A 26,024-nucleotide genomic window follows, 5' to 3' on the forward strand; every position below is an offset into this window, starting at 1 on the left:
GGGCTGTGCTTTAGATTTGTGCTGGAAACAGTGCTGTTGACACAGGGATGTTTTTGTTACTGCCGAGCAGAGCTCACACTGAGCCAAAGCCTTTTTATTCCTCTTCCCACCAGCCAGGAGGCTGGGGAGAACAAGAAATTGGGAGGGGACAAAGTTGGGACAGCTGCCCCCAACTGACCAAAGGGATATCCCAAACCATATCATGCTTAGAAATAAAACTCTGGGGGTACACTTGGCTGGAGACTCAGCCAGTGGTGAGCAACTTTTTCATTTGCATCACTCCTCTTTCTTGGGTTTTATTTATATATCTCTGTTATTTTGCTCTTCATTACCACTTTTTTATTTAAATTTTATTTTATTTTATTTTATTTTATTTTATTTTATTTTATTTTATTTCAATTAATTTCATTTCAACTTTCTTCTCTCAACCCATGAGTTTTCCACCTTTCACCTTTCCAGTTCTCTTCCCCCCAGTCCTGCTGAGGGCAGTGAGCGAGGGGTTGTGTGGTGCTCAGTTTGCAGCCGGGGTTAAACCACAACTACAGGTTGTTTCCAAAGAGATCCCCTGTGGATGGGCTGGTCCCAATGTGGTCCCAATCCCATGTGCAGAGGTTGTTCCCACAGGCCCTGCGGCAGCTGGGATGTGCTGGGATGGGCTCTGCTACAGAAATCAACACAGCAGCAGGTGATGCTCCTTTCTCATCGCCTGCCACACTCCAGGTGTACATCAATCACTCTCATGGTCATCATGCAATGCCTTGAGCACTGACCTACTCTTTTATAACACTTTTTTCTGAAGGCAAATCCTCTCTGTGTAGCTGAGCTATCCACTCCCTCCTTTCCAGAGCCATGGGCTGTTGTGGAATTCTTCCATTCCAAGGCAGGGTGACAATCCTGGGATAAGCAAAAAGATCCAGAGATAATTTGTGTCAAAATCTGAGTGTGGGAGAAGAATCTGTGACCTTCCTGTAGGTTCAAATGCTGGAATTCAGTAGGAAATGTGTTACTCTACCACTGGTCAAACATCCAGTTGTACTTTTTGAGACAAGGTGAGACAAGAACTTCTGGAGAAGCAATGGTTGATAGCTGTGACAAAACTGACTTTGTGGAGCAGGTTTCAGTCTTAAAACTCTATGGTCTAAAATATTGTTTAAATAAATATAAGCATAATTAATATGCCTAATAAATATAAGCATATTTATATATATATATACCTTTTGTCCAGTTGGGGCATTATATTGATAACTCTTGGCCACTTTTATGGACCTTGTGCTTCCTGACTTGCGTGTATCCAGAAACAGCTAAAAAACATCTCTTGAGAGATCCCCTTTTTTTGGCAAGTGTCTGACAGATATGCAACCAGTCTGGATTGATATAGGGCAAGCAAGTTGCAATTAAAATAGCTTTTTGTTTTGGATTATACAGGCCTCATATTGCAAATATCACGGCTGGAGGCAAAGGGATGGTTGTGGGGATAAGTGAACTTTTCCCTTACAAAGTAGCTGCCCTTTGTTATTGAGGAACACATTCCAAAATTCAGTAAGTCATCCTTTAGTCAATAGGCAGTGGCAGAAAGCCTCAAATTTGAAATAATCTTGTTACAGGCCTGCTACACCAACATATCATGCTGGGCAAAAGAACTGCTTCTAGCTAAGCATAAATGAATCATAACATTAGTGCAAGAGGGGACATGAAAGCTTCATTACTCAGGGTCAGGATTGGCTTAGGCAAGGTCAGGACAGGGCTTTTGATCTGTCCAGGTCATTCCAGAGCACTGCCTGAGCAAAGGCGCTGCAATGAAGTCAGAGAAAAATATTTTCATGCAGGGGGTATAGCTGAAGGATTGAGCTGAAGTAGTTAGAAACAGAAAATGGAAAGGGTTTGCATTTCAAAGCTGAGTCTGTGCTGCTCTGTAGATGTCCTGAAACTGATGAGGTGAATCACAGGGAAGAAGAGCCTGGAATCTGCTCTTGCTCTGCAGGACAGGGAGAGGGTTTGCTGCCTCCTCCAAACTGCTCCCTAGGGAGCTGTGTCAAGGGAAGATTTGCTATGTCTGGTCCTCTGCGTTCATCTCCCCTTAACAACGTGTTCTACCTCTCCTGCAGGTTGCAAGAGCGTTCACTACGACCTTGTCTTCCTCTTGGACGCCTCCTCCAGTGTCGGAAAAGAAGATTTTGAGAAAGTTCGTCAGTGGGTGTCCAATTTGGTGGAAACCTTTGAGATTGGCCCAGACAAGACCCGAGTGGGGGTGGTGCGGTACAGCGACCGGCCGAGCACAGAGTTCGACCTGGGCAAGCACAGAACCCGTGAGGAGATCAAGGAGGCTGCACGACAGATCCAGTACTATGGGGGCAACACCAACACTGGAGATGCTCTCAGGTACATCACCACCTACAGTTTTTCCAAAGAAGCCGGTGGGAGACTTAGTGATCGAACTGTTAAAAAAGTGGCCATCCTTTTGACTGATGGAAGGAGCCAGGATTTTGTCTTGGATCCAGCCACTGCAGCCCATCAGGCTGGGATTAGGATTTTTGCTGTGGGTGTTGGAGAAGCCTTAAAAGAGGAACTTGATGAGATTGCTTCAGAGCCCAAGTCTGCTCACGTGTTTCATGTCTCTGATTACAACGCCATCGATAAAATTCGGGGGAAGCTGAGGAGGCGTCTCTGTGAGAGTAAGTAGAGCTTTCCTTTCTGCAGAATTAGGACAGGTTCAGTTAGCATAGATATGAATATTAGATATGCTAATTTCATGTAGATATGAAAAGGTATGATTTTATTCTTTCATGCTTATACTTCTTTATTTTCATGTCTTCTACCCAGTTCCACTCTGTAAGAGATCACTGTTCAAAGCCAGGTTGGGCGCAGCTTTGAGCAGCCTGATCTAGTGGAGTACTGCTTATGGCAGGGCTTTGGAATTAGGTGATCTTTAAGGTCCTTTCCAGCCCAAAGTATTCTCTGATGTTGTGATTTTATGATTTTACTACAGGAGATGTGATGGGTTTTTCTGGCAAGTCAGTACTAATTATAGGTCAGCTTCCAGAGTAAACCATGAATTCCCTTTTGGCTCTGATATAGTTCAAATACTTTATAATAATTTAGACTATTTAATACGAATAGTGACATCTTATTTATATCCAGATTTTGGTTTACTTTGTAAAGGACCCTTTCCCCCCTTATTTTCTGGCACTGTACCATGAAGAGAATGCTCTGAGTGCTGCTGGGAATAATCCTTAAGGAAGCAAAGGGATCTTTGTGCTTTTCTGCCTCTCAGCATCCCAACTCTACTAACTGGTGTTCTCTAGTGCTCTGGCTGCCAACAGCATAAGAATTGGTGATGTTTTGAATGACTTTTAAGGGAGAAAAGTGTGGGGATTTGCACTGCATAAATGACCCTGATTTTCCAGCTCCTTGATGAAGAGGATGGGAAGGCATTGTGGCTGCTATCTCCCAGCATTTTAATAGGAGCAGCAATCACACAGCCTGCTCTTCCACCACTGATAAATCACTCTCTTGTTCTTAGTGACTACATGAAAGCTGCCTGGTTTTGCTGCTTTTTGCAGTGTTTGTTGTGATTACTGTGAACAGGCCATGATGTTATGAAGATCTGTTATTGCTTTCTGGAACCTCCCTTTGCAAAATAAAAAAAAACCTCCCTTGGCTTATGTACAGTCCTTAAAGAGTGGCAAGTGCAAGCAGGCAGAGTCTAGTTGACATTGTCCAGCAATATCAAGATGTTTCTGCTTTTTTAGCCTAAACATAAATGGGAAATGGAGGGTGTAATCTCAATACAAATGGAAGTCATGGGGAATAATAACTGTAAACTATGCAGACTGAAGGAGCTTGGTAATTTTCTCTGAAAATCTTATGTAATCATACACACTGTGACGGTGTTCACAGGGGTCTTAGGATGAGGGAAGAGACAAGGATCTGACTCCATGTTTCAGAAAGCTTGATTTAATATTTTATGTTATATATTATTTTAAAACTGTACTAAAAGAATAGAAGAAAGGATTTTATCAGAAGGCTAGCTAAGAATAGAAAAGGAAGAAATAACAAAAACTTGTGTCTCGGACAGAGAGTCCAAGCCAGCTGACTGTGATTGGCCATTAATTAGAAACAACCACATGAGACCAATCACAGATGCACCTGTTACATTCCACAGCAGCAGATAACCATTGTTTACATTTTGTTCCTGAGGCCTCTCAACTTCTCGGGAGAAAAAATCCTAAGGAAAGGATTTTTCATAAAATGTGTCTGTGACATACACTCAATTGGGCTCTAGTAGAAAATGGCAAACCCTTCCAATTGGCACACTTGACCAACTCAACATCCTGTTGCAGCTGCTGAACACTATAAGTGTGATTTTCCTTTGCAATTCTCTCTCTTTCCTTTTCCAAATCAAGTGTTTACTCTGCTTTTTACCTGGGACATCATTTGTTGCCTGCTCAAAAAAATATTTTACCTGCCTGTTAGAGTACAAAACCATCTATCTGTGGCTTTCTGAGCCCATCCTGTGTCCACACAGGCCAGGATAACCCTTCTCCTTGGATTGCAAAGGATCACTGGAGCATCCTTCATCCTGGATGACAGTCACTCCCCAGGTGTTTGCTTCCACCTGCACTGGTGAGCTCAGTGAGAAATGGGGGCTGTGCTCAGTTCAGCACATCCCTGCTGCTCCTTCCTCCTGGGGGAAGGACTCCTCACACTCTTCCTCCTCAGCTCCTCCCTCCATGTGTCCACAGGTCCTGCCAGGAGTTTTCTCCACATGGGCTGGGTCACAGCCCCCTTCAGGCATCCCCCTGCTCCTGTGTGGGTCCTGCAGGGGCTGCAGGGGGATCTCTGCTCCCCATGGACCCCAATGGGCTGCAGGGGAATCTCTGCTCCCCCAGGAGCTGCAGGGGCACAGCTGCCTCTCCATGGGCTGTGCAGGGGCTGCAGGGGAACCTCAGCTCTGGCACCTGGAGCATCTTCTGGGCCTCCTTCTGTACTGGGGCTACTCCTCTCTCATGGTCCCACTTCTCACTTCTCACCTCTGACTGCAATTTCTCCTGCATTGTAACTTTTTACCCTTAAATACACAATCCCAGACAGGGAAGGTGTTCTTTAGCAGAATCAGTGTTATCATGCTTATTTAATTTATTGCTTTGCATGCAGAAAACTTCCAAGAGGCATGATGTCTAGACCAGGTCTTAAAAGCCATGAAAACATTGCTGAAACAAAGGATGAGCTAATGAGAGCACCTCCAGCAGAAATATTCTGTTAGAGATCAGTTAAATTTTTTTGTTGCCTGCATGTGTGAGGTAGAAATGTTTTGGGGGGTGAGAGAATGGAGATGGAGAACAGGACCTAGAGATTTCTTGCGCCTGTACCACTTTTAAATTCCATGTTAATGCAGTAGGAACAGGAAAGGAGTTCACTGTGATGGCTGGGCCTTCTACATGTTTAGAAGATCAAACTTTTAACAGCTGTTGCAGTTAACTTTGAGTGGTTTTAATGACAGCTCTGCATAAGACATGAACATACAAACCATGGGGTGGGTGGAAAATGTGACCAGGGCTGATGCCAAGCTGCTGTTTATTTTGTGCACATTCTGAGACAAAAGCATCTATTGCCACAGCCAGGCTCTGGTTTTAATAGACATAATCCTGTGTAAGCTCCAGGGAGACACATGAATCAAAGGGTGGAAATGGGAGGAAGATTTTTTTTTGTACTGACCACTGATGAGTCCTCCAGCCCTGGTGCTGCTACTGAAATGTGGAGGGTTGTGAAGTGCTGTGAATGCTGGATTTCATGCCAGCAGCTGTTCAGAATTGCTTGTCTCAGGTCTCCCTGGACATCTGGCCTAGACTGTCATTCATTTTGCTATATTTGACTGAATTTATTGCTAGGAAGATGTCATTGAGGGCATTAATGGCATTTTAGCTCTCATTTGATCTTGTGGCAGTAAGCATAGCATAATCAAAAAAAACCAACCCATGTCTGCTCAGTAGGACGTTGTGGCAGGGGGAGATATTTTTGCCACACATCTCCATTACATTCTGGACTATAGCTGGCTGGCAAGAATGGGTGATGCTTTCACAGGAAAGCAGGAGAAATACATTCTGCTAAAAATTCCAGAGATGCTACGTTTCCTAAATACAGTTCCTGTTTATATATTGTAGGGATAACAACAGGCAGCTATGGAATACTTAAAAATATACTAGACCAAAGGACTGTGATCACATGAATCTCAGATACTTTGCAAACAGGAGGAGATGAGAATGAATTCTTTCAATAATGAGTTGGTACCAATGGTTTGTCATTGATTTCTGTTGATTTAGTGATGTCTGTGATAAGATATCAAAAGCAGTCACATGTCCAGATGATTCAAAACATTTATATTTCTGTTTTTACACGTCTTTGTTGACTTTGGGTAGGTATGAAGTGCACAAAATATAAGACATATGCTACCCCTATTCTGTTACTGATGATGAAGGGCTTCCAGCCTTCAAAGCATCAGCTTGAACATCCATCAAAAGGATAGTCTGAAAGCTTCAGAAATGTCATTTTTTGAGGTTGTCTTTGCCCAGGTTCATGATATATTCACAGAAGAACAGTAAGCTCTTTCTTTTTGGCCTTTATTGCTAAAAATACCTCATGCACAGAGACCATGACAAAGGGGAGGCATCTGAATTGCCATATCTTGACTGACACTTCCTAACAGACTTATCAGTACAGTCAAATCTCACAAAAGTACTGAAATATTGGAACATATCAACACCTAAGGATATATTCCACATTTTGCTACTTAAGATGATGTCCAGATTAAGTGCAGGTACTAAGAATTTGACCATCACTTGAAAATCTAGTGGCTTTCAGATGGCTTTGGAAGCCTGTTAAAAGCTCAGCAGACAAATGCTGCTTTTTAAAAAGCTGCATCTGGGCAGTGACCCAGCTGATGTCACCTCTGATATGTCCTGCTGCTTCTTGATGCTGCACTCCCTCAGCTGTCCTGGTGCCTCTCTGTAACATCTCCATCTTCCAGCAATCACTCGTGGCACAGACCACAGGATCACTCATCCTTTCATCACCACATTTGCTGGCTAATTGCAGCTTCCTCTGAAGGCATGAAAGGTCTGTGACAGAATTTCCAACTGATTTATCCTTTCCTTGAAACTAAAGGGGAAAAAAGACTTTTCATGGATGTCAGGAGACAAAATGTTTGTTTAGTGGTGATCTTCTGCCATTTAGTTGAGGGACTGTCTGGTATCTTTTGGCTCCTGGAAGCACAGCACAGATACTCAGATATTCTTTTTCTCTTACAGAACCTTTTATTTTCAAATCAAATGTCTGGAACTCTCAGATCTAATTTTCCATTTGGTCCAGTCATCCCCAGCTTAGACAGAAAAGGTTCCAGAGCTGGTGTCTGGCAGGCAGCTTTGAACTCTGTGGATGAGCTGTGGCTGCTGGTTGTCCCTCACTTTCTCCACAGATCATGCAGAAGTGATTGTTCTCCCAGGTCATAACTACAGCTCTGTTCTGGCACTGTGTAATCTCCACATCATTTAAATGTTGCATGTCCAAAGAAGGGCATCAAAGCTGGTGAAGGGTCTTTATTGTGAGTCCTTTGAGTGGTGGCTGAGGGAGCTGGAAGTTTAGCCTGGAGGAGAGCAGCTGGGTTGGAATCTTATTGTTTTCTACAGCTCCCTGAAATGATAATGCCTTAAGTTTCTAGCTTTTATATTTTTCAGATTCTGTACTGCATTAATGTAGAACTGAACCCCATTTAGGGTGTTAGTAAGCTCTCTTCACATTTTGGTCAGACAAAATGATCCCTCCAGGCCTGACAGCCAAGGACAGCCCCAGCCTCAGACCCTGAAAAGCAAAAATAAAAGTGAATTGAGGGGAAGCAAACTGGGGGAATATGATTTTGTTACCTTAAGCTGTAACTGAACAATTAACCCCTGATATATTAATAGACCAAACCTATATCTGTCTGAAAGCCTTGTGACCATTGTCCATCTTGGATGGAGTCTCTGTGAGGCTTTTGCACTGCCTAAGGTGTATCTACTGAGGGCCTTTAATAAATATCTACTTTATTTTCTAAGGTGTATTAAGGTGTATCTACTAAGGGCCTTTATTTTCTAACTCTGTCCAGCCTCTGTTCTAGGCAACCATTCCAAGGCACCACAGCCATGTGGGGATTTGTCTCTTCTCCTGGGTAACAAGCAAGAAGACAAGAGGAAACAGCCTCAAGTTTCACCAGGGGAGGTTTAGATTGGATATTAAGAAAAATCTTTCACTGAAAGGATTGTCAAGCAGTGGAAGAGGCTCTCCAGGGAAGTGGTGGAGTCACCATCCCTGGAGGTATTTAAAAGACATGCAGGTGTAACACCTGGGGACATGGTTTAGTGATGGACCTGGCAGTGCTGGGTTCATGGTTGGACTCAATGTTCTTAAAGGTTTTTTCCAGCCCAAAGAATTCCATGATTCTAAATAAATTCTTGTTTTGCTTGGTACTCTGAAATTAATGGGTTTATTCTGAGATTTACAACAATGCTGTTTTATGACCAGCCCCACTTCTAAAAAGGAAAATCTTATTCTTTCTAACTTCCTTCTCCCATCTGTCAGCACATGCATCTATGTGGCCCCACCATGAACTATAGCAGGAAGCCAATGAATATTTTTGTTTCCTTTCCCAGATTAGTTTTTACTCAGATTTATTTCACCACGCTGTCCCAGGGGAAGAACTGACACAAGATGAGAGCAGCTAATAGGAGCAGAAGACCTGGATTGTGTCCTTTGGTGCAGTGCTAGCTCATATCAGCTTGATGAACTTTAGTTAAGGACTTCAGAAAATTGAGAAAAATCCTTCATGTGCTCCCAACGCAGACCTGAGCTGGTGTGCTCTGGTTTATGCTGTGCATAAAGTGGATTTCTGGGTGGGTTTTTCCTATTCAAACTCCACTTCTAGTCTTCTTGCTTCTCTTGAATAAACATCTTGCCTAACAAAAATATCCCACTGCAGATGGATCTCTTCAGGAATCCTGTCCCATTTTCCTCAGCCAGGCTTTCCAGCACACACAATTGTTGCTGTTTTACTGCTGCCTCAGCTGCTGCTGGTTCAGGGAGGGATGGCAGAGCTCTCTGCTCACTCAGGCTGTGTCTGGCTGGCAGCATCCTGCTGGGGGCTGTTGGTGGGAGGGATGAGCAAGCTGCCACCACCTCCACTTAGACACAGCCTGTCTGTCAGTGCCTCCAGGCAACACTTTGATATTTCTGTGCACTTGGGTAGCTTTTCTCCTCCAGAATGGATGTTAGCTCTGTTAGAGTTTCAGAGAGTGATTTATTGATTTATTTTCATTCCCTTGTACGTTGGAAAAAGCAATGTCTTAGACATTGCCTTCAGGTGATGAGGGCATTTCAGCATCTGTGGCCTGATTTCTTCTTTTTGCTGAGGGACAAAAGATATGAATCCAAAAGTCATCCAAAATTCAGAGTTTTAGAAATAAGTCTGGGACAGAAAATGGTTTTACTTCTTTTCTTTGATGCATTTTGTGAGAAAAGGAGTCTGTTCCATACCTGCAGCTTCATACAGACCACTTGGAATATTAATATGGGACCCTGAAGATAGGAATATAATAAAATGAGATCAATTAAACCTTTTTCACTTGCCTTTCTTATCTCTATCTTCTTTCTTTAGCAGTTACAGACAAATAGTAGCATCATAAACCACAGGCAATCACTTTATGTAAAAGAGTGAATCTCTGGACTGCCAACAACATCTTGTCTGAAATCACAAAATCTGTCTGGATGATAACATCTCCCCTAAATTGTAATAGGTTTTCTTGCATTTCAGACAAGAAAGCTCTCTGAACACTGTTTGATGCACAGTAAAAATAATTGTAAAGACAAAGACTCAGATTAAAGTAAGTTCCAGATTTAGAAAGAAATATTGAGACAATCAGGAAAAACTTGGGTCTCAAAGCTCTGTAAAAAAGTAATGTGCTATGGAAGCCATTTCTAAATAATGTAGAAGTGAAGGAGAAATACAGAAATAGGAACAGGCAAAAAGCTGGAACACATTCTTATATGCTGGAAGTATCTTGTTTTTCATCCCTTTCTGCAGCCCACATTGATTTTGCAGGAGCTGTGGATGCTCAGGACTTTCAATATTCAGCTGTGGAGCCCAAAACTTCTCCAGCTGCAGTCAGGAGGAGCTTTCTGTCTGCTCCAGGGGAGCCCAAATGATGGGGTAAAAGAGACAGCTCATCCTTGGGGCAGCACTGTCCCTCCTGGTGGAGCTGCTGAGGAATGCTCAGCAGAAAGAACAACCTCTGAAGATGCCAGATGCTCAGCAGGAGACAAGGGCAAGGCACTTAAAAACCTCTGAGGCTTTAGGTTTAGTTACAGGTTTTTCTGGCCAAGAAAAACAAAGCAATGAGGAGAAAACCCTTGGCATGTGGCCCTCACAAGTCTTAAATACTTTAAATTTCAGCAGATTTGTACAGTCAGGCTTTTCTTCCTCCTTCATTTACAACCTCTAAACTGACCTCACACTGAAAGGACACCAGTTACTTAAAGTCTCAGTGTTCTAAGCCTGCTTTGGGGTTAATTTTTATGCTTTATGTGACTATTCACATCAAAATCTAATGGTAAGTCCCAGCACAATCTGTAAATGGAATAGAACATTGCCTGCTGTGTTTAGGTGCACCTGTAAATTAAAGATTTCCTCTGCTCTCCCTCAGTTTGGGGATGTAGTTCTTTTTAGGATAGGAAAAGTCTGGAGTGGTGCCATGGAGATTAATTCCCAATTCTCCTGATGAACCTGGTAGAATTTATGGAAAATTATAGAAAAGGTTGAATCTGTATCAGAGCATGCAATGTAATAAAGATTTTATACTTCTAAAACCCAGTGGGTTTCCTGAAATCCCCAGCTTCTTATAAAATGAATATTTCTGTAAACCCATTATAGCATTGGTGAGCTTGGGCTCTCAGGGCTGGTGGTTTTTTTTTCTTTTGCTCCTGGCTCCATAAATTCCAGCCTCAAAGTGTTATGAGCAGTAACTGCAATGGGAGCTGCAGATCCTGTGATTCAGCCTAATGAGGGAGTCTGGAGGTACCATGGCAGGAACTGGATTTCATGGAAGGATGAAGTGTTTGCTGAAAATGGGCTGCCCGTGTCACCTGGGAAAAGGTTTGGCACAAAACCTGAGCTTTCTCTTCAAATAGATTAACCAGAAAATTTGTGACTTTTCAAGGTGTTGAGTCAAGTGCATCACCTGATAATTGAAATTATTTTGGAAACAGTTTCACAGGCAGAACAGAACTATAAGACAAATTATAACACAAAACCATGTTCAGAGCTAGATAAGCTGTCACATTAACACCTGGAACAAAATGGGCAGGACCACCTATTTTTAAGATCTGGAATGAAACCATTGCTTCCAGTTCTGTGTTCAGCTGAGCTTTCTTTAGAAGCCTGTGTTATTTATTTCTGTGAGCAAAGCAAAGCTGGGCATTTAAGTTTTAATGGCTTAATTTGAAGCTCTAGGTAGATCATAAAATCATAGAATGGCCTTGGAAGCGATCATCTCATTCCAATCCCCTTGTCATGGACAAGGACACTTCCCACCAGACCAGGCTGCTCAGGACTCCATCCAACCTGGCCTTGAACACTTCCAGGGATGGGACATTGGTTGAACAGATCTTTGATACCTTGAAACCTTGCAACAGAGAGATTCATGTTTTTGCTCGAGTTCAAACTCAAGTGATAGAATGATTTCTTATCCTTTGGCAATATGAAATGGTGTATCTCCTGTGGAAGTTTGTAAATGCCACTGAATTTCAATTTTTTTTTTCTTTTTTCTTTAAATAAACCAAGCCAACAAACAGAATTGAATTCTAATGCGCCAGTCAGTTGAGAATATTTCTTGCTCAGTGGTAGAGCTGCAGTGTGGTTTAACTGGTGGGCTATTTTTGTTAGTAAATTGTAGGGTTAGTGATTCAATCCCATCAAGTTCCCTACAAGTTATACCCAGATACCAAATTCCTTTTCAAATCAGTTAGCTTGTTTATGATGCAAAACAAAAACAGTGGGAGTGCTCTGACACCTTGGAGAACTGCTTTTTTGATAAAGTGCTAATTAAGTTCTTTAAAATGCAATTAAGAAATTGTTGCAAGCTCTGCTGTATTCGTGTACGTTAAAATGCTGAAGAATAGTTCTAAGTTCTGCATAAAATGCTTTTTGGCATGCTGGATACTTTGGGAACTGTGAGTACTGCTGCTAATCCTGGCCAGAAGTAGGGAAGGTACCTTTCAAGTGAGGTAGCTCAGTTGGATAAGGTGATTTCTGTCACTTGCTGTCCTTGTCTATTGAACAGCAGAGTCACGGGACATCAGATTCCTAAACTCCATTAATTTCCTTATGGATTATTCAGTTTGGCTATAACTTCATCTGTACTCTAGGAAACAAAGGAATTTATATATAAAATGCACATAAATGCATATATGTTTGGGTATGTGCATAAGACATATGTTTGTTTCTATATGTATAAACTCTGAAAAAGAAACCTGTGTCCTTTCAGCCTGAAGTATCAGCATTTTCTTACAGTGAGGTAAATAAAGCTATAAGATGTTAAAGCTCTAGAGAAGATGAAATACAGGACATTTTTACTGCAGATTACACACAATCAACTCAATCCACCACCTCTGGGTGAGACTTCATTGAGCTACACTGCCATAGGAATCACTGTGCTTTGTTCCTCCAGGGTTTTACAGAAAAATGGAAAGCATATATTAGTATGGATAGCATATTATCTATATTTTAGTTCTACATCTACTGTAAAAGTGTCTCTGATTTGGCACTGAAGATGCAACACCTCTGCTAGAGGCTGCAATGCTAACATGCCACAGGTGGGATGGTGCAGCAGAATTTTATTCAGTGGTGTTAAAGCCTTGTGGCAAATGACTCTAATAGCTTAGATCAAAGGGTGTTCCTGAGCTGAAGACTGAGGTTGGATCAGAACTGAAAGCCATAAATAGAATTAAACCATTTTGTATCTTTATATTCAGGTATCTTTAGTAGGATTCATATCATCTAACTGCAGTAGGCTGAAAATTGTCTGTGCTCTTTTGATAGTCAGTGGAAAGGAGCAGACATCTCAAGAGAATGTTTCATCCTCTTTGAGGATGACTGTTTGAGACAGGTGACATGATTCAACCTCTGAGCGCCTCTTTCTTTTCACTCACTTTTGAGAGAGCTTATATAACTTTCTCATTGGATCCTTTGCTTTGACAGCCAACAGCAAAAGAGTTGAACCTTTTCCTGTCACGTTCTGGGAATACAATAATGTTTGTTTCCTTGTGCCAGTAAATTCAGACTGCTGGAATTTATATTACTGATGGATATTCAGGCCAGTGTTGCAAGCTGAGGTGGATGTGCTGCAATTCTCACCCAGCTCCCTGGTGCTGCAGGGTTGGTGCAGTTGAAGGAGACAGTGTCAGTTTACAGAGCTGTTACCAAGTATTACCATATCTTTAGGGTCAAACATAATTTATTTAATCCCTAAGGGTCTACTCTTGTGAAAAGAATGCTTCGATCTCCCTCATCTTTGGTTTCTGCCTAAATCTTGTGATAAATTGGTCCTTGAAGTTAGCTGTGCTGTGATATTACCTGCTGCAGTCAGTTGACTCATTTATAGCAAGGAGATAATACTTTGAAAAACAAATAATGACTGCAATACAATTAAGAGTAACAGAGACAGCTTTTTAAATTGCTATTATTGAAAGATACCTTTGTTGCTAATAGCTTTGTTGTTGTTGTTGTTAATTGAAGCGTGAATCCACTCGTGCTTAATGATCTTTCCAGTTCTCACTGTAACAAAGTCAGACCCCAAACCAGACTGTGCTTTACTGGAACCAAAATGGGAAGGATGCCAGCTCAGACCAGCTTGAATGTAAATCAAACCCATGTCGCTGGTGCATCCTGGTTGTCTTCCCATAGAGACAAGCTAAAAATTCACTTGGAGGACCTGGTGAACAAACCCAGTGGAAGAACTGCTGTGATAAAGTCATCCTGCTATGAATGGCATTGAAAAGCTGACTTTGAGCCAGTGGAGTTCTGAGTATGGGTTAAGGTAATTAAACAATCTTTCTTATCAGATTATTATCTGATAGAAAAAACAGAAATGGCTTTAAACTGAAAGAGATTGAATCTAGATTAGATAGAAGGAAGAAATACCTTGAGGGTGGTGAGGCACTGGAACAAGTTCCAATGGACCAGAACTTTGGTGTAGCAGAAGCTGTCCCTGCCCATGGGAGGTTTGGAGCTGAATGATCATTTATGTTCCTTCCAAACCAAACCATTCTATGACTCTATGATTTATTCAAACTTTCATTGAATTCACTCTGAGTGCCTTTTGCCGAAGTGTCCATGTAAATGGCACCTCTGCAGTAGACTGCTGGTTTTGGCTGGGATGGAGTTAATTTTTTTCACAGTGGCTGGTATGGAGATATGTTTTACATTTCTACTGAACACAGCATTGAAAATGTAGAGATGTTTTTATTATTGTTGAGCAGGGCTTGTCTGATGGAATACAGAATGCCTTGTCTCAAATATTTTGACTTGTATAGAAACATGGCACATATAAGGATCATGTTAGAGAAGGGATGCGCTCAGGACTAACAATCCCTCAGGGGCTGAAATGATCCAGAGCAGCCTTTGAGTCACAGATTCCTGAAGGTCTCAGTGCTCTCTGGTGCAGCACACTGATCAGGCACTTTGGAAAGGTCACTTTGGGGTCTAGACAAGGAAACTGGATGTCCCCTTTTTTTGTCAGTTCCTGACACCATATTTCCCTATATATTTTGGCAGTGTCCAGCCCCAAGAGTTTTGCAAGAGGGCAGATGTTGGCCATAATGTTCCTTCCCTAGTCAAGCTTATTGACAACCTGCAATCACCACTCCCACTCCAGGGAAATAATCCCACTTCTACACCTGTGGCTCTATTGGAGCTCACGGCTCTAGTGAAAAGGGCAAGAGAGTACTAAAATAGAAGGAAATCATCATTATTCTTGCTAGGATATGAGTCTTGTTTGAATTGTGAGTGTATAATACTCACAAAATAAAATGTACTGGAAAATTTACTGTGTTAGTTTATTCAGGGATGTATCTGCTAACTGTTCCTCCAAGCTATCAGAGCTCTGTGCTGGAATAGTGAATCATGCATGTTGATTTTTGACAAAGTTGTTTAAGGACAAGTGTAACATTTACAGAGCCACAAATCTTTCAAAATTCAACATAATTTACACTGGCTGTTCTGATTTCTATTAGCAAGCATAGAAGCAGATGCCTGTCTAATTTACCTGCCTGATAAACTGTTCTTGTAGTGACCTTAATAATATCCTGAAGAATTAATTTCCTGGGCTAATATTATATTTATAATTTATTTATCACCAGCTGAGTATTTACGTGCTCACAGCTTTACAAGCTGTAAGACACTGTGGCTTCACACAGTGTAAGATGGTACACAGGAATCTCTTTAATGTATGACTGGCTCAGAATCAAGGATTTTCATCATCTATAATTAGGAGTTTATCCCAGTGGGTGGGATGGTTTTTTTCATCGTAAATCCTTTTGCATACTATTATTTAGTTAAAAATACTGTCCTGTGTGCTTGCTGACAGCAGAAGAAAGGAGAACAGGAACTGTAAATAAATGGAATTAGTGGATGGGTTGCTACACCCTCCCACTACATTCACCTCTGCAAACTATTTTTGAGTTGATTATAAATAATTTGGCTTTGGAGGTCGATATTTTTATTTGTTCTAGGTGGCCTGTAATACAGAAAAGTCTCTCAGCTTTTTACTTTGATTTCTGTGGGCGCATGCCTTGACCATAAAATGTTACGTGCTACTGAAATGTTGAAAAATATCTCTCACTCTCACAGGGCCAAGAAAATTCTTCTTTGTTCAGATCCTAGAGAAGGCTGTTTTTTCTTTTTTTTTTTTCTTTTTTTTTTTTTTTTTAGGTTCCTTATTTTGTCTTATAACTAGAGCATTGATTTCTATTTTGGAGCATTGAGTAGTTTCACTCCTCTGTATTTATGATCAGTAATATATTACTGCTAATTATTTTCCACAAACTAGTAGTGTGCTAGATAATAAATGTTTAATTAACCAAACACCTGAGTAAGTATTAGACTGACTTGTCACTACTTTTTACAGATATTTGCATACATCCTCAGTTGTTTCTAGTGAATCCAAAGGTTTTCTTAAGCTTACACAGCAGGGCACTAAAAGACCTCAGAAATAAACCTTGGCTGAACAGGTTTACATGTGGTGCAAATCCTTTCCTTGTGGGGTGCTCTGAAGATTCTCCATGAGAGGTTTGATGCACTCAAGCATAATGAAGATGCCCATTGGGTCACAGAGATCCAACTCTTAGTCCTAGAACTCCTGTCCTCCCAGCAGGGAAGGTATGAGAAACAACTGCAGAAATTCTTAGCAGATGGTTCCTCACTGCTGGCTGTATGCAGAGGTTTTGTGGGGAGTGGGGACAGGGGTGGGGTTGGGGATGTTCCTACACCTTTTTCCTGTTCTCAGCACAGCCCAGCTCTCAGGATGGACTGAGATGCTGTTTCTGCTCATGTATGTTCACTCCTCCCTGACAGGCACCTCCAGGCTGAGGCAGTGCTGGTGCAGCTCAGGAATGGTGCAGGAGCACTTGAGGCTGTAATTGTGCAAAGCTGACCCTTTCATCTTCTGTTCTTTCCTTTTTTCTGCTCAATAATTGTCTCCCCTTCACCACAAAATGCACAGGAGAACAGCAGCTTTTCAGGAAAACTGTTTTCTACCCGTAACTCTGTGGTGGAGTGAGAGGGAGAAATGCCAAGGCGAGGAAGTAAATTGATGTCAGTAAGTTCATAGTCACAGAAGTTGTTTTGTTTGTGTTTTCTCCTTCCCCCACCACCCCTCATTATGGAATAAGCTCCCAAGTAACCTGCTATCACCAGAACACAGGGGATTGAAGGCACCGAGGGCCCTGTCCCCTTCATCTGCTTTGTCCCAGGGGTTTGTGACTTTTCTCCTGTGGCTGGATGTGGGTTCAAACTGAGCAGGTTTGATCAATCACTAAGGGGAAGGGGCTGGCTGCTCATCTTATTGTGGATTTCTGGTAAAAAATGGTCACTGATGGAAGACTCCACAACTCCCATGGACTCAAGCATCCCACAATCCATCCTTTAAATAAGCCTCTTTTGGAGTACAGACATCCTTTACTTTCTTCTCTTCTGGACTCAGTTCTTTTTATAGCATCCACCTTTTTTTTTTTTTTAATGTATGTGTATGAACACACACATTCACATATATAACTGGAAGTGAATGGAGTGATTTTCTCTCAGTTAACACAAATAAAATCTAGGGAATGGAAACCACAGGGGTGGATAAACATGCTATTCATGCTGGGTGGATCTGTGCTCCCATGGGGGGAGGTGAGTGTCTTAATTTCAGAATAGCACAGACTGAGTTTTCATTAAATCAGTACATGTTTAATTATATAATTTTGAATGGGAAAGTGGAGAGTAAGGACATAGATCTGCAATGAATCTAGAATTATATTGTAATTTCTGTAGTTTTATTGGGTTTTTGGTGGTTTGGGCTGGTTTTTTTTGACATGTTGATGATTTTCCTAGGGTTGGTGGGACCCATGAAAAAGGCAATATAGAGAAAACATTGCATGTGTGTTTTCCTGCTCTTGGGCTGAGCTTTTAATTTCATTTTCATCTGGAATTCCAGGCTGGATGCTAAGTTTGATTCTCCCTACACTTCTGGGTTTGTAGGTGAGGAAGAGCTCTGCTAGCATGAAGAATTGTTTAATGTTGACTTTCACCAAGGAAAACAACATTGTGCTTGCTCCCCTGTGAGTCTGCCAAGCAGCATTTAACCTTACCTGCTGCATTCACTCATTCTGCTATGGCAGCTCTTTTCAATGAAGATGGGAAATAAAGTGATGAATTCCAGTTGTTGGATCCTCTCTGGGTTAAAATGAACCAGCTCAGGTGTGGTTCTAGTGAGGTACACCATGGCAGCATTAACTCAAAAGCAATTACATTTAGAAGTCTATTATAGAAATATGGAATGGGTTGGAAGGGACATTAAAGATCATCTATTTCCAACTTCCTGCCATGGACAATGATACCTTTCACTGGATCAGGTTCTTGGAGCTCCATTCAGCCCAGCCTTGAACGCTGAGAGGGATGGGGTATCCAGAGCCTCTCTGGTCAGCTCATCTCAGTGCTTCATCACCTTTAGAGTAAAAAAAAAATAAATTCTAATATCTAACCTAAACCCACTGTCTTGTAGTTTGAAGCCATTCCCCCTTGTTCTGTCCCTCCAGGTTCTTGTAAAAAGTCTTTCTCCATCTCTCAGGTGTTGAAAGGCTGCAGTCAGGTCACTCTAAAGCTTTCTCTTTACCTCCTGAAGAATCCAAATTCTCTCCACCTTTCTGCATAGGAGAGATGTTCCATCCCTCTAATCAACTTGGTGGCTTCCTCTGGACTTACTCCCACAGGTTGATGTCCTATCTACATATATAAAGAGGTTAATGCAAATAATCAATTGGATGTACATGAGCAGCTTTATTTTTGTCTGGGAAGATGAGTGATGGAAGCTTGGGCTTGCTCAGTATTTGTGCAAGATGTCAAGAGAACCATGACACTGAATCTGATCTTTAAATTACTCTTTTATTTGGACTTGTACATAATCCTGCACTGACTAAGAAAATTAATGTCATATTAAATTCTGACATTGGTAATGATCAAAACTCCCAAACCACCTGTGGAAAAATATGAGATACGACCATCAGTACTCATCTTGCCTTAGAAAAGTATGGAAACATGGAAATAGAGGGCACATCATCAGTGTTAAAATTTGTTGCACTGATTGTCTGAATCCCATCATCAAGACAAAAGTGGAAACTAGAAACTGCTTCTTAAGGGACATGTAAGATTCATTTTTTTCTAACTGAGCAGGTTAATGGCTGAAAAAAGATCACCTATGGGGCTGGAATAGTGTGCTCTGGCTTCTTTAAAATGCAGGCTGATGCCTTTTTAAGAGATGAGGTCTTGTTCATCTCTGCTGGCTTTAACAGCATTTTCTTCAGAGAAAGGAAAGATTATTTTCCAAAAGAGCAGATATTGCTGTGGAATATGAAATGTCTGATGTTGTGTGCAAGAGGCCTTGACGCTGGTCATAGTTTTCTGTAGATGTAAAATTTGTGAGTGTGGCAGACAGATGGAAAACAAGCTTTGTTGAGAGATCACCAATATATTTTCCTTGTGCTCTGTCCCAGCAAAAAATTCACCAGAATCTCTCTATTAGACTCTGAGCTTTCAGACCTTGGAGGAAGGATATTTTAATCTCTAAGTGTCTACATATATAGGAATGTTTGCAGCATCTTGGTCCTGGCATGGGTGGAAGATGGGAAGAAAAATAAGATGGAAAACGTGGCCTTTGATTAGAAGGCAAACTGTGCTCTAATGGAGGTGATTAGAGACAAACTGTAAACTTTGTCTGGCCATAAGGCAATAGAGTGATTTTCTTGTGTGGTGGCCTGGAAGGCTGCCAAGCTGCTTCCCTGTAACTGATCCCGAGTCAGTTATGGGCACAGAAAACAACACCACATATCCAACACTTTCCAGGGAAAGGGGTCAGACACTGGTGGTGGTGATCACTGCAGGGAACAAGTTTCCCAGCAGGAGCACCAGGTCTGTGTCACTCTCCCCAGCCCATCTGCTTCCCAGAGAGGCAGTAGGGAACAATTCAGGAGAAGCTGCCCTTGGATCATTATGGAGACAGTCAGTTCTTTGAGAAGCTAATGATGTGATGGCTTGTGAATGGCTGGGGAGAAACAGATCCAAGCTGGATCAAGTCTAACTACTAAAAGGGCTCAGGGTTTCCTTGTCTTACTTCTTATCTCATGTGAAAATTCCCTCTTTCTGTAGCACTGTATAAAAGTATGTCCTGCCCAAAGAAATGCACCTGTGTGGGCCTTTGTAAGATGGAGTCACTGTCGGGAAGTCATTCTGGCCACAACAGCCAGCACTATGAGCTTAAGTCAGCTTAAGACACCCTGTGAAGCTGAAACTATCAGTGTCACTAGTGACCATTGGTACATTCTTGTCTCCTTTGTGCTCCACTCTTATCATGGAATCGCAAAATGATCAAAATGAGAAAAGACCTCCTGGGATCATTGAGTTCAACTCTTAACCTATCACTGCCACAGCCACCACCAACCCTTGTCCCTCAGTGCCACATGTACACAATTTTTGTGCCCTTTCAGGGATGATGATTCTACCATTTCCCTCCGCAACCTGTTCAATGATTGATCACCCCTTCAGTGAAGAAATTGTTCAGAATATCCAATCCCTGGTGCAACTTGAGCCCATTTCCTCTTGTCCTCTTTGCTCCTTACTTGGGAGAAGAGACCCACCCCCTCCTAGCTACAACCTCCTTTCAGGGAGTTGTAGAAAGTGAAAATATCTCCCTGAGCCTCCTTTTCTCTCTGAACACTGTGAGCTCCCTCAGCTGTTTTTTATCAGACTTGTGCTCCAGACCCTTCCCCAGCTTCACTGCACTTCTCTGGACATGCTCCAGCAACTCTGTAATCAACACTTGAGTAACTCAGACAAATATCTGCTGGTTCTGGATATTTCCATATGAGCTCTGGGATGGAAGGAACCCCTTTGAACACCACAGCTCTCTCTATGGATGCTTGTGCTGAGCAGCAGTGATGGAGGAACCAATGCTCCATGTGCACACACAGTGCAGCCAGGAGAAATGCCACCCAGAGGGATGTCCTGTGTCAGCACAGGCCCTTGGATGCCACACCACTGCCAGCAAAAGTCCTGGGCCCTGGCACTGTCCCACCACAGCCCATGGGACACTTGGTGGGATGGGTTCACTCTGTGCTAATGAGCTTTTTCTAAACAATGACCTGACATGGTTCAGGGAATAGCAGAGTCCAGGCCAGGAGCCTTTCCCTAATGGGCACTGGGAATGTGGCATCCCAATTTTGGGTGGATGGGAGTAGGGAGAATAGTTTGGCTCTGCCTTCCTGCCCTCCTGGCCAAAGAATGAGTTTGGTTTGTATAGAGATATGGAAGTGCTGAGCATTGTGAAGCAGACAGGATGTTTGAATGGGGAAGCATTGGTCCGTACTACACTATTTTGGGCTGGGTGGGAGTTCCTCAGCTAGTCATAAATGCTGTTGCCAGTTTTTGTGTAGTGGCACAGATATCAGGTTTGTAAGTAGCTCTTAGGCAAATCACATTCTTCATATTGGTTTTGCTCCTCAGTGAATTAGGGATTTGGTACAGTGACCTGTGAAATCCCATCTGAGATATTGCTGGGATGACAATCTCAGTGAAATAAAGAAGTTCTGATCTCATAGCCAAAGCCAACAATGTGATAACAGAGTCAGAGAATCACTGAATTGCTAGGGTTGGAAGGGAAATTATAAGATCATCTAGTTCTAACCCCATTTAAGGGCTAGAGACACCTTTGAGTCAATCAGCTTGCTCGAAGCCCCATCCCACCCAGCCTTGAACACTTCTAGGGATGGGGCAGCCACAGGTTTTCTGGGCAGCCTGTACTAATGCCTCATCACCTTTATAATAAATATTTTCTTCCTAATCCTCATATCTAATCTAAATCAACTCTTTTCAGTTTGAAGCTTTTTCTCCTTGGCCTGTCACTACCTGCTCCTGTAAAGAGTTCCTCTCCAGGTTTCTTGTATCTGGAGGTTTTTCTCTGCTTACCAAGCCAAGGCTGTCCTTGGCCTCTTCACATAGGGAACTTGAGGGAGCTGCCTTTGTTTTCTGCTTTTATTTCTGTGTGATTTATCCAGGTTAATCTCTGTTCACCTGAATGGCTTCACATCCTCAGACTGAGTTTTGGAGGCTCACAAGTTTAACAGGACGCATTTGTTTGATAGCAGGCCTTGGTCATTAGGGATAGACCTGACTTTGAGGTGTTCTGTGCTGTGCTGTTAGCTTTGTTTCTTTGTGATCAGCAACAGCAGCAAATGGGTGTACACAAAACAAAACACCCAGCTACATTTCTCACTCATTTACATTGATCTAAAACCAGATTAATTTCACTGTAATGAATGAGCAACTAAGCAAGAGAGTTGCCCTATCACCATGCTTTGCACTAATTAGTATTTTTTGTGACCAGTGCCTGCAGAAAAGCCAATCTGTTTTGTATTCTGAGCTGAAAAACACCCTCCATGGTAATTTTCATCGCCGGCATGTATGTCATTCCTCTGGGCTTCCACAGCCTCTTAGAAAACCTGTTGCAGGGCAAAATAATTTCACCAAGCTTCTGGTGCTCAGCAAGCGTAGGGCACAGAGGGCTGGACATGCTCTCTGCTGTGGGGACTTTCCTGGAATTCCTGCTGGCCCCCATTTGCTCATGGCTGGGTTTTGTGGTAGCTGCTTTCCATGCAGAACAGCTCAGCTTTTGTGGCATCCCAGCGCAGAGCAGCGTGAGTGGCAGCTGTGCTCTGTGCTGAGGGGAGCTCTGCCTTTGTTGGAGGGGTGGGCCCTTGCTCCCAGTCATTCAGAGCCTCAATTAAAGCAGGCAAACCGTGGTTGTTAGTTGTGCTCACTGGGGCAGAGCACAATGAGGTCGGCTCAGTGTGCAGGGGAACCCCCTGGATGGCTCCAGCAGCCCAGGCCTCCCAAAGAGGGGCAAACAGGGAGGGGAGAAGGACAAAGCTTGGGGTGCTGGTGCCAGGCAGGGACACTGGGGCTGGAAGTGTCAAAGGCAGCCCTGCTCCCTGGAGGGATGAGGTCGATGCGTGGGAATGGCAGCGGTGCCAGCAGATCTTGGCAGTGGGGCTTTGTTCACCGGCGGGATTTGCTGAGCTGATGGATCCCATTTCCACTGCCCCGCAGGAGAAGGTGGCAAGGGGCCAACTGGTCCACACTGGGGCTTGTGCAGCGTGTTTTAGAGTTATTAAAAGGTTCTTTTAAGAAATGGATTAACTTCCTCAGCTCTGTTTTTTCCATCTTCTGCTTTCCCCTTTCATGTGTGTTCTGCATAATTTTTATAATGAACTTGCAGTCTCACCACTTCAGGCTTTTGGACACTCTAGCTAATGGTAATTATACAGAATATTTATAATCTTATCAGAAAGTGCTAATGAAAAGCTTTAATGTGTCTAGCCATTTTCTTACAGCAGACTTCACTGCTCCTTCCTTCACACAGAAAGTCCCAGCCCAGCATCTGCCCTGACACAGTTCTGCAAGCACAAACTCTTTATTCCATGGTTCTCACCTAGAAACAATTTCTTCTTCAGGTCAGCACCTGAAATATCCACTCCCAAAGTCAGTGCCTGTCACTATAGGACATGAAAGAGCACAAGCTCACACTGCTGTTCTCAAGGTGAAGGAAAAAGGGAAGTTTATTTTCTGACTCGACCATTTATAGTTTTCCAAAAGTGACAGTGGATTGGAGGGTGACAGTGCCACCTCTCCAATGACACTGGTCAACTTAACAGTCTATCAACTTTCTCCTCCTCCATAAAAGAAGGCAAAACAATGAGTTATTTACAGAAAGTGTGTGAAAAAGTTCACTACAAGAATATCAACATCAGAAGGCTTAGAAAATCTTAAAATACTAGGGTGACAAGTACCTCAGCAAGCCAGGTCAGATAAACTTGCACAAGCTTTCACCACATTCTCTTATAGGCTCAAGTTTCTTTTTAAGAGGGGAGGAGCTGCAAAAGGGAGCTGGGAACTTCCTTAGGATTCCAGTTCCTATGATAACATTAGCTCCTCTTCCAGTTCTCCCTCTGCATGGATAACACAGAACTGCAAGTCAAACCTTGTTGAATAGGCAACTTCCCCAGGAAGTAAAGCTGAAATGTCATTTTTCCATCTTCCTTGAGGGATAGAATCTGTGATCCAGGTGAAATAACAGCTCTGATTGCTCAGTAGTAGCACAGATATCTAACTCCTCTGTGGCATGCACCCACACCTTCTCCATTGCCTCTGGATCTTATGGGCACCTGGAAATGACCCTGCAGGGTTGATTTTCTCTATTTCTCCCTGATAAAAAACCAAATCTGGTTGCTCTGTCCTTTACTGGGTGTTTGTGAGCCCTCCTGGTTGTTTTCTCTGTGTGCAGAGACACATGGATGTCCCAGCCAAGCTCTGGCCCTGCTTTTACTTTGCTTTGTGCCCAACACACTCCATTATAATGTCTGGGAAACAACTGTTAAAAAGCTCCAATAATCACTTTTTGAGACATCAACCTATTCAGGTTATAAACTACTTTTTTGCCACTGCAGAAAGGGGGAGGATTACCTAAGAAAATAGGTTGAATATTAGGAAAACATTCTTCACTGAGAGACTGTTTAAGAACTGGAAGAAACTTCCCAGGGAAGTGGTGGAGTCACCATCCCTGAAAATTTTTAAAAAATGAGTGGACTCTGTGATATGGTTTAATGGACATGGTGGTTAAAATGTTGGAGTCAATGATCTTGAAGTTCTCTAACAATCTTAATGATTCTGTGATTCAGTTCTTCTATAGGACAGAGCTAAAAAACATTAAAGAAGTGGAGTCTGGCTGGTCCTCAGTGTCTGTGTGGCTCTTTGGTGCAATGAGAGCATCTTCACTTTAGCACTGAACAAAGGTGAAAGCCCCAAAGTGGCTGTGCTGGAGAGAATCCTTGTGGATCCCCATGCCAAGTGATGCAGACTGAGGATGCAGAACTGAGTGTGAAATTCCGCTTCCCATCTGTGCAGCCACACCTGATGCAGCAATTCCCAGCATATCCTCTGCAGAAGCATCACTTAGAGAGGGAAAAAAACTCCAAGGGAAAAGAAATGAATTGGTCTTTGGCCTAAATTTGAAAGGCGGGTTTCAGAGATCCTTGAAAAAATTTAGGGATTTGTTAATTATAAAATTTTAAAAAAACCCAAGCCTGTTGGACGTGCTTTAAAATGTTTAGTGACCTTGAAAAAAAACTTTGTGGGGATCAGTTTTACTACAAAAAACTCACTGAACTGCAGCTGAGGCATCTGATACAATACAGTAAATCTCCTTATCTCCTTTTCTGAGGCCACAAGATTTTTTCTGAAACACCCCTTTCCTTCTCAGGCTGGAGAGGTGCATGCAGAATGAGCACCATGCTGAATGTTGTCCTTCAGGACTCATCAGAAACTCTTGAGCTAAGACACTGTACTTCTGCCTGCAATTTCATTTTATTTCAGATTGAAATGTCAATTCCAAACCTCTCATTCCCAGCTGACAGCAGGTAAAATTATCTCCTTCCCACACCATATACCCCTAGGTGCATGGGCCAGCAGACTCTGTGTTTTGTAGAAAAAAGGAACCTCTCAGAACTGATTTGGGATCTCTTAATTAAATGCCTGTCATAAGGAAAACATTAATTCATCACGATCAAAACTTCTGGGCAAAACCAATTTAGATGAGTTTTTGATCATGGGAGAAGGGTTGGGAAAAAAATCTTTGAAGCTATTAAAATGCTTTATTTTAAACTTGGGTGGTTTTTTTTTTTTTTGAAGTGGAGAACTTCTGGTTTTGGTTCAAAATATCAATTACTTAATATGTTTTAAAAAATCAATGCAAACCATGTTCCCCTTTGGAGAGTGAGCTCCCTGGAGAGGGACAATGGGGACAGGTACCACTGGGCTGACTTTGCAGGCCCTCTGGAAATAAAGATTCTCTCACACTGGGATGTCCCTTTTGTGGCTGTGCAGCTGGAAGTTTTACAGCATTAACTCATCCTGCCATGCCTGTGGAGGCTTGGGCTGTGCTGCTGGCAGACTGGCACAACAACAGCACAATTTGATTCCAGGTATGTGAATAAGACAGCACAGGTGTATTGCACAGTGTGGCAGCCCTGTATTAATGTAGAGGGCTTGATAAATGTTTTTTTTCCTGGCACAGATATTCTTTTAGTGGGGATTGAAGATCTCAGTACTCAGAGGTGGCAGGGCTGTAGATGCTGATTGA

The 26,024-nt window shown here is 42.5% G+C and overlaps 1 protein-coding gene across 1 annotated transcript in view; it reads left to right on the plus strand.

Annotated features, from left to right (window-relative positions):
* COL22A1 (collagen type XXII alpha 1 chain) overlaps positions 1-26,024 on the plus strand; it is a 217,508-nt gene that overhangs the window by 17,617 nt on the left and 173,867 nt on the right. Inside the window, exon 3 of the mRNA XM_054281552.1 lies at positions 2,106-2,672. Coding sequence (XP_054137527.1) covers positions 2,106-2,672 — 567 coding nt within the window. The remainder of the gene's footprint in view (positions 1-2,105; positions 2,673-26,024) is intronic.

This window comes from Melozone crissalis, unplaced genomic scaffold (assembly GCF_028551555.1).
Source record: "Melozone crissalis strain CALT ecotype California unplaced genomic scaffold, PUWL_Pcris_2 ptg000002l_1, whole genome shotgun sequence".
NCBI classification, from domain to species: Eukaryota; Metazoa; Chordata; class Aves; order Passeriformes; family Passerellidae; genus Melozone; species Melozone crissalis.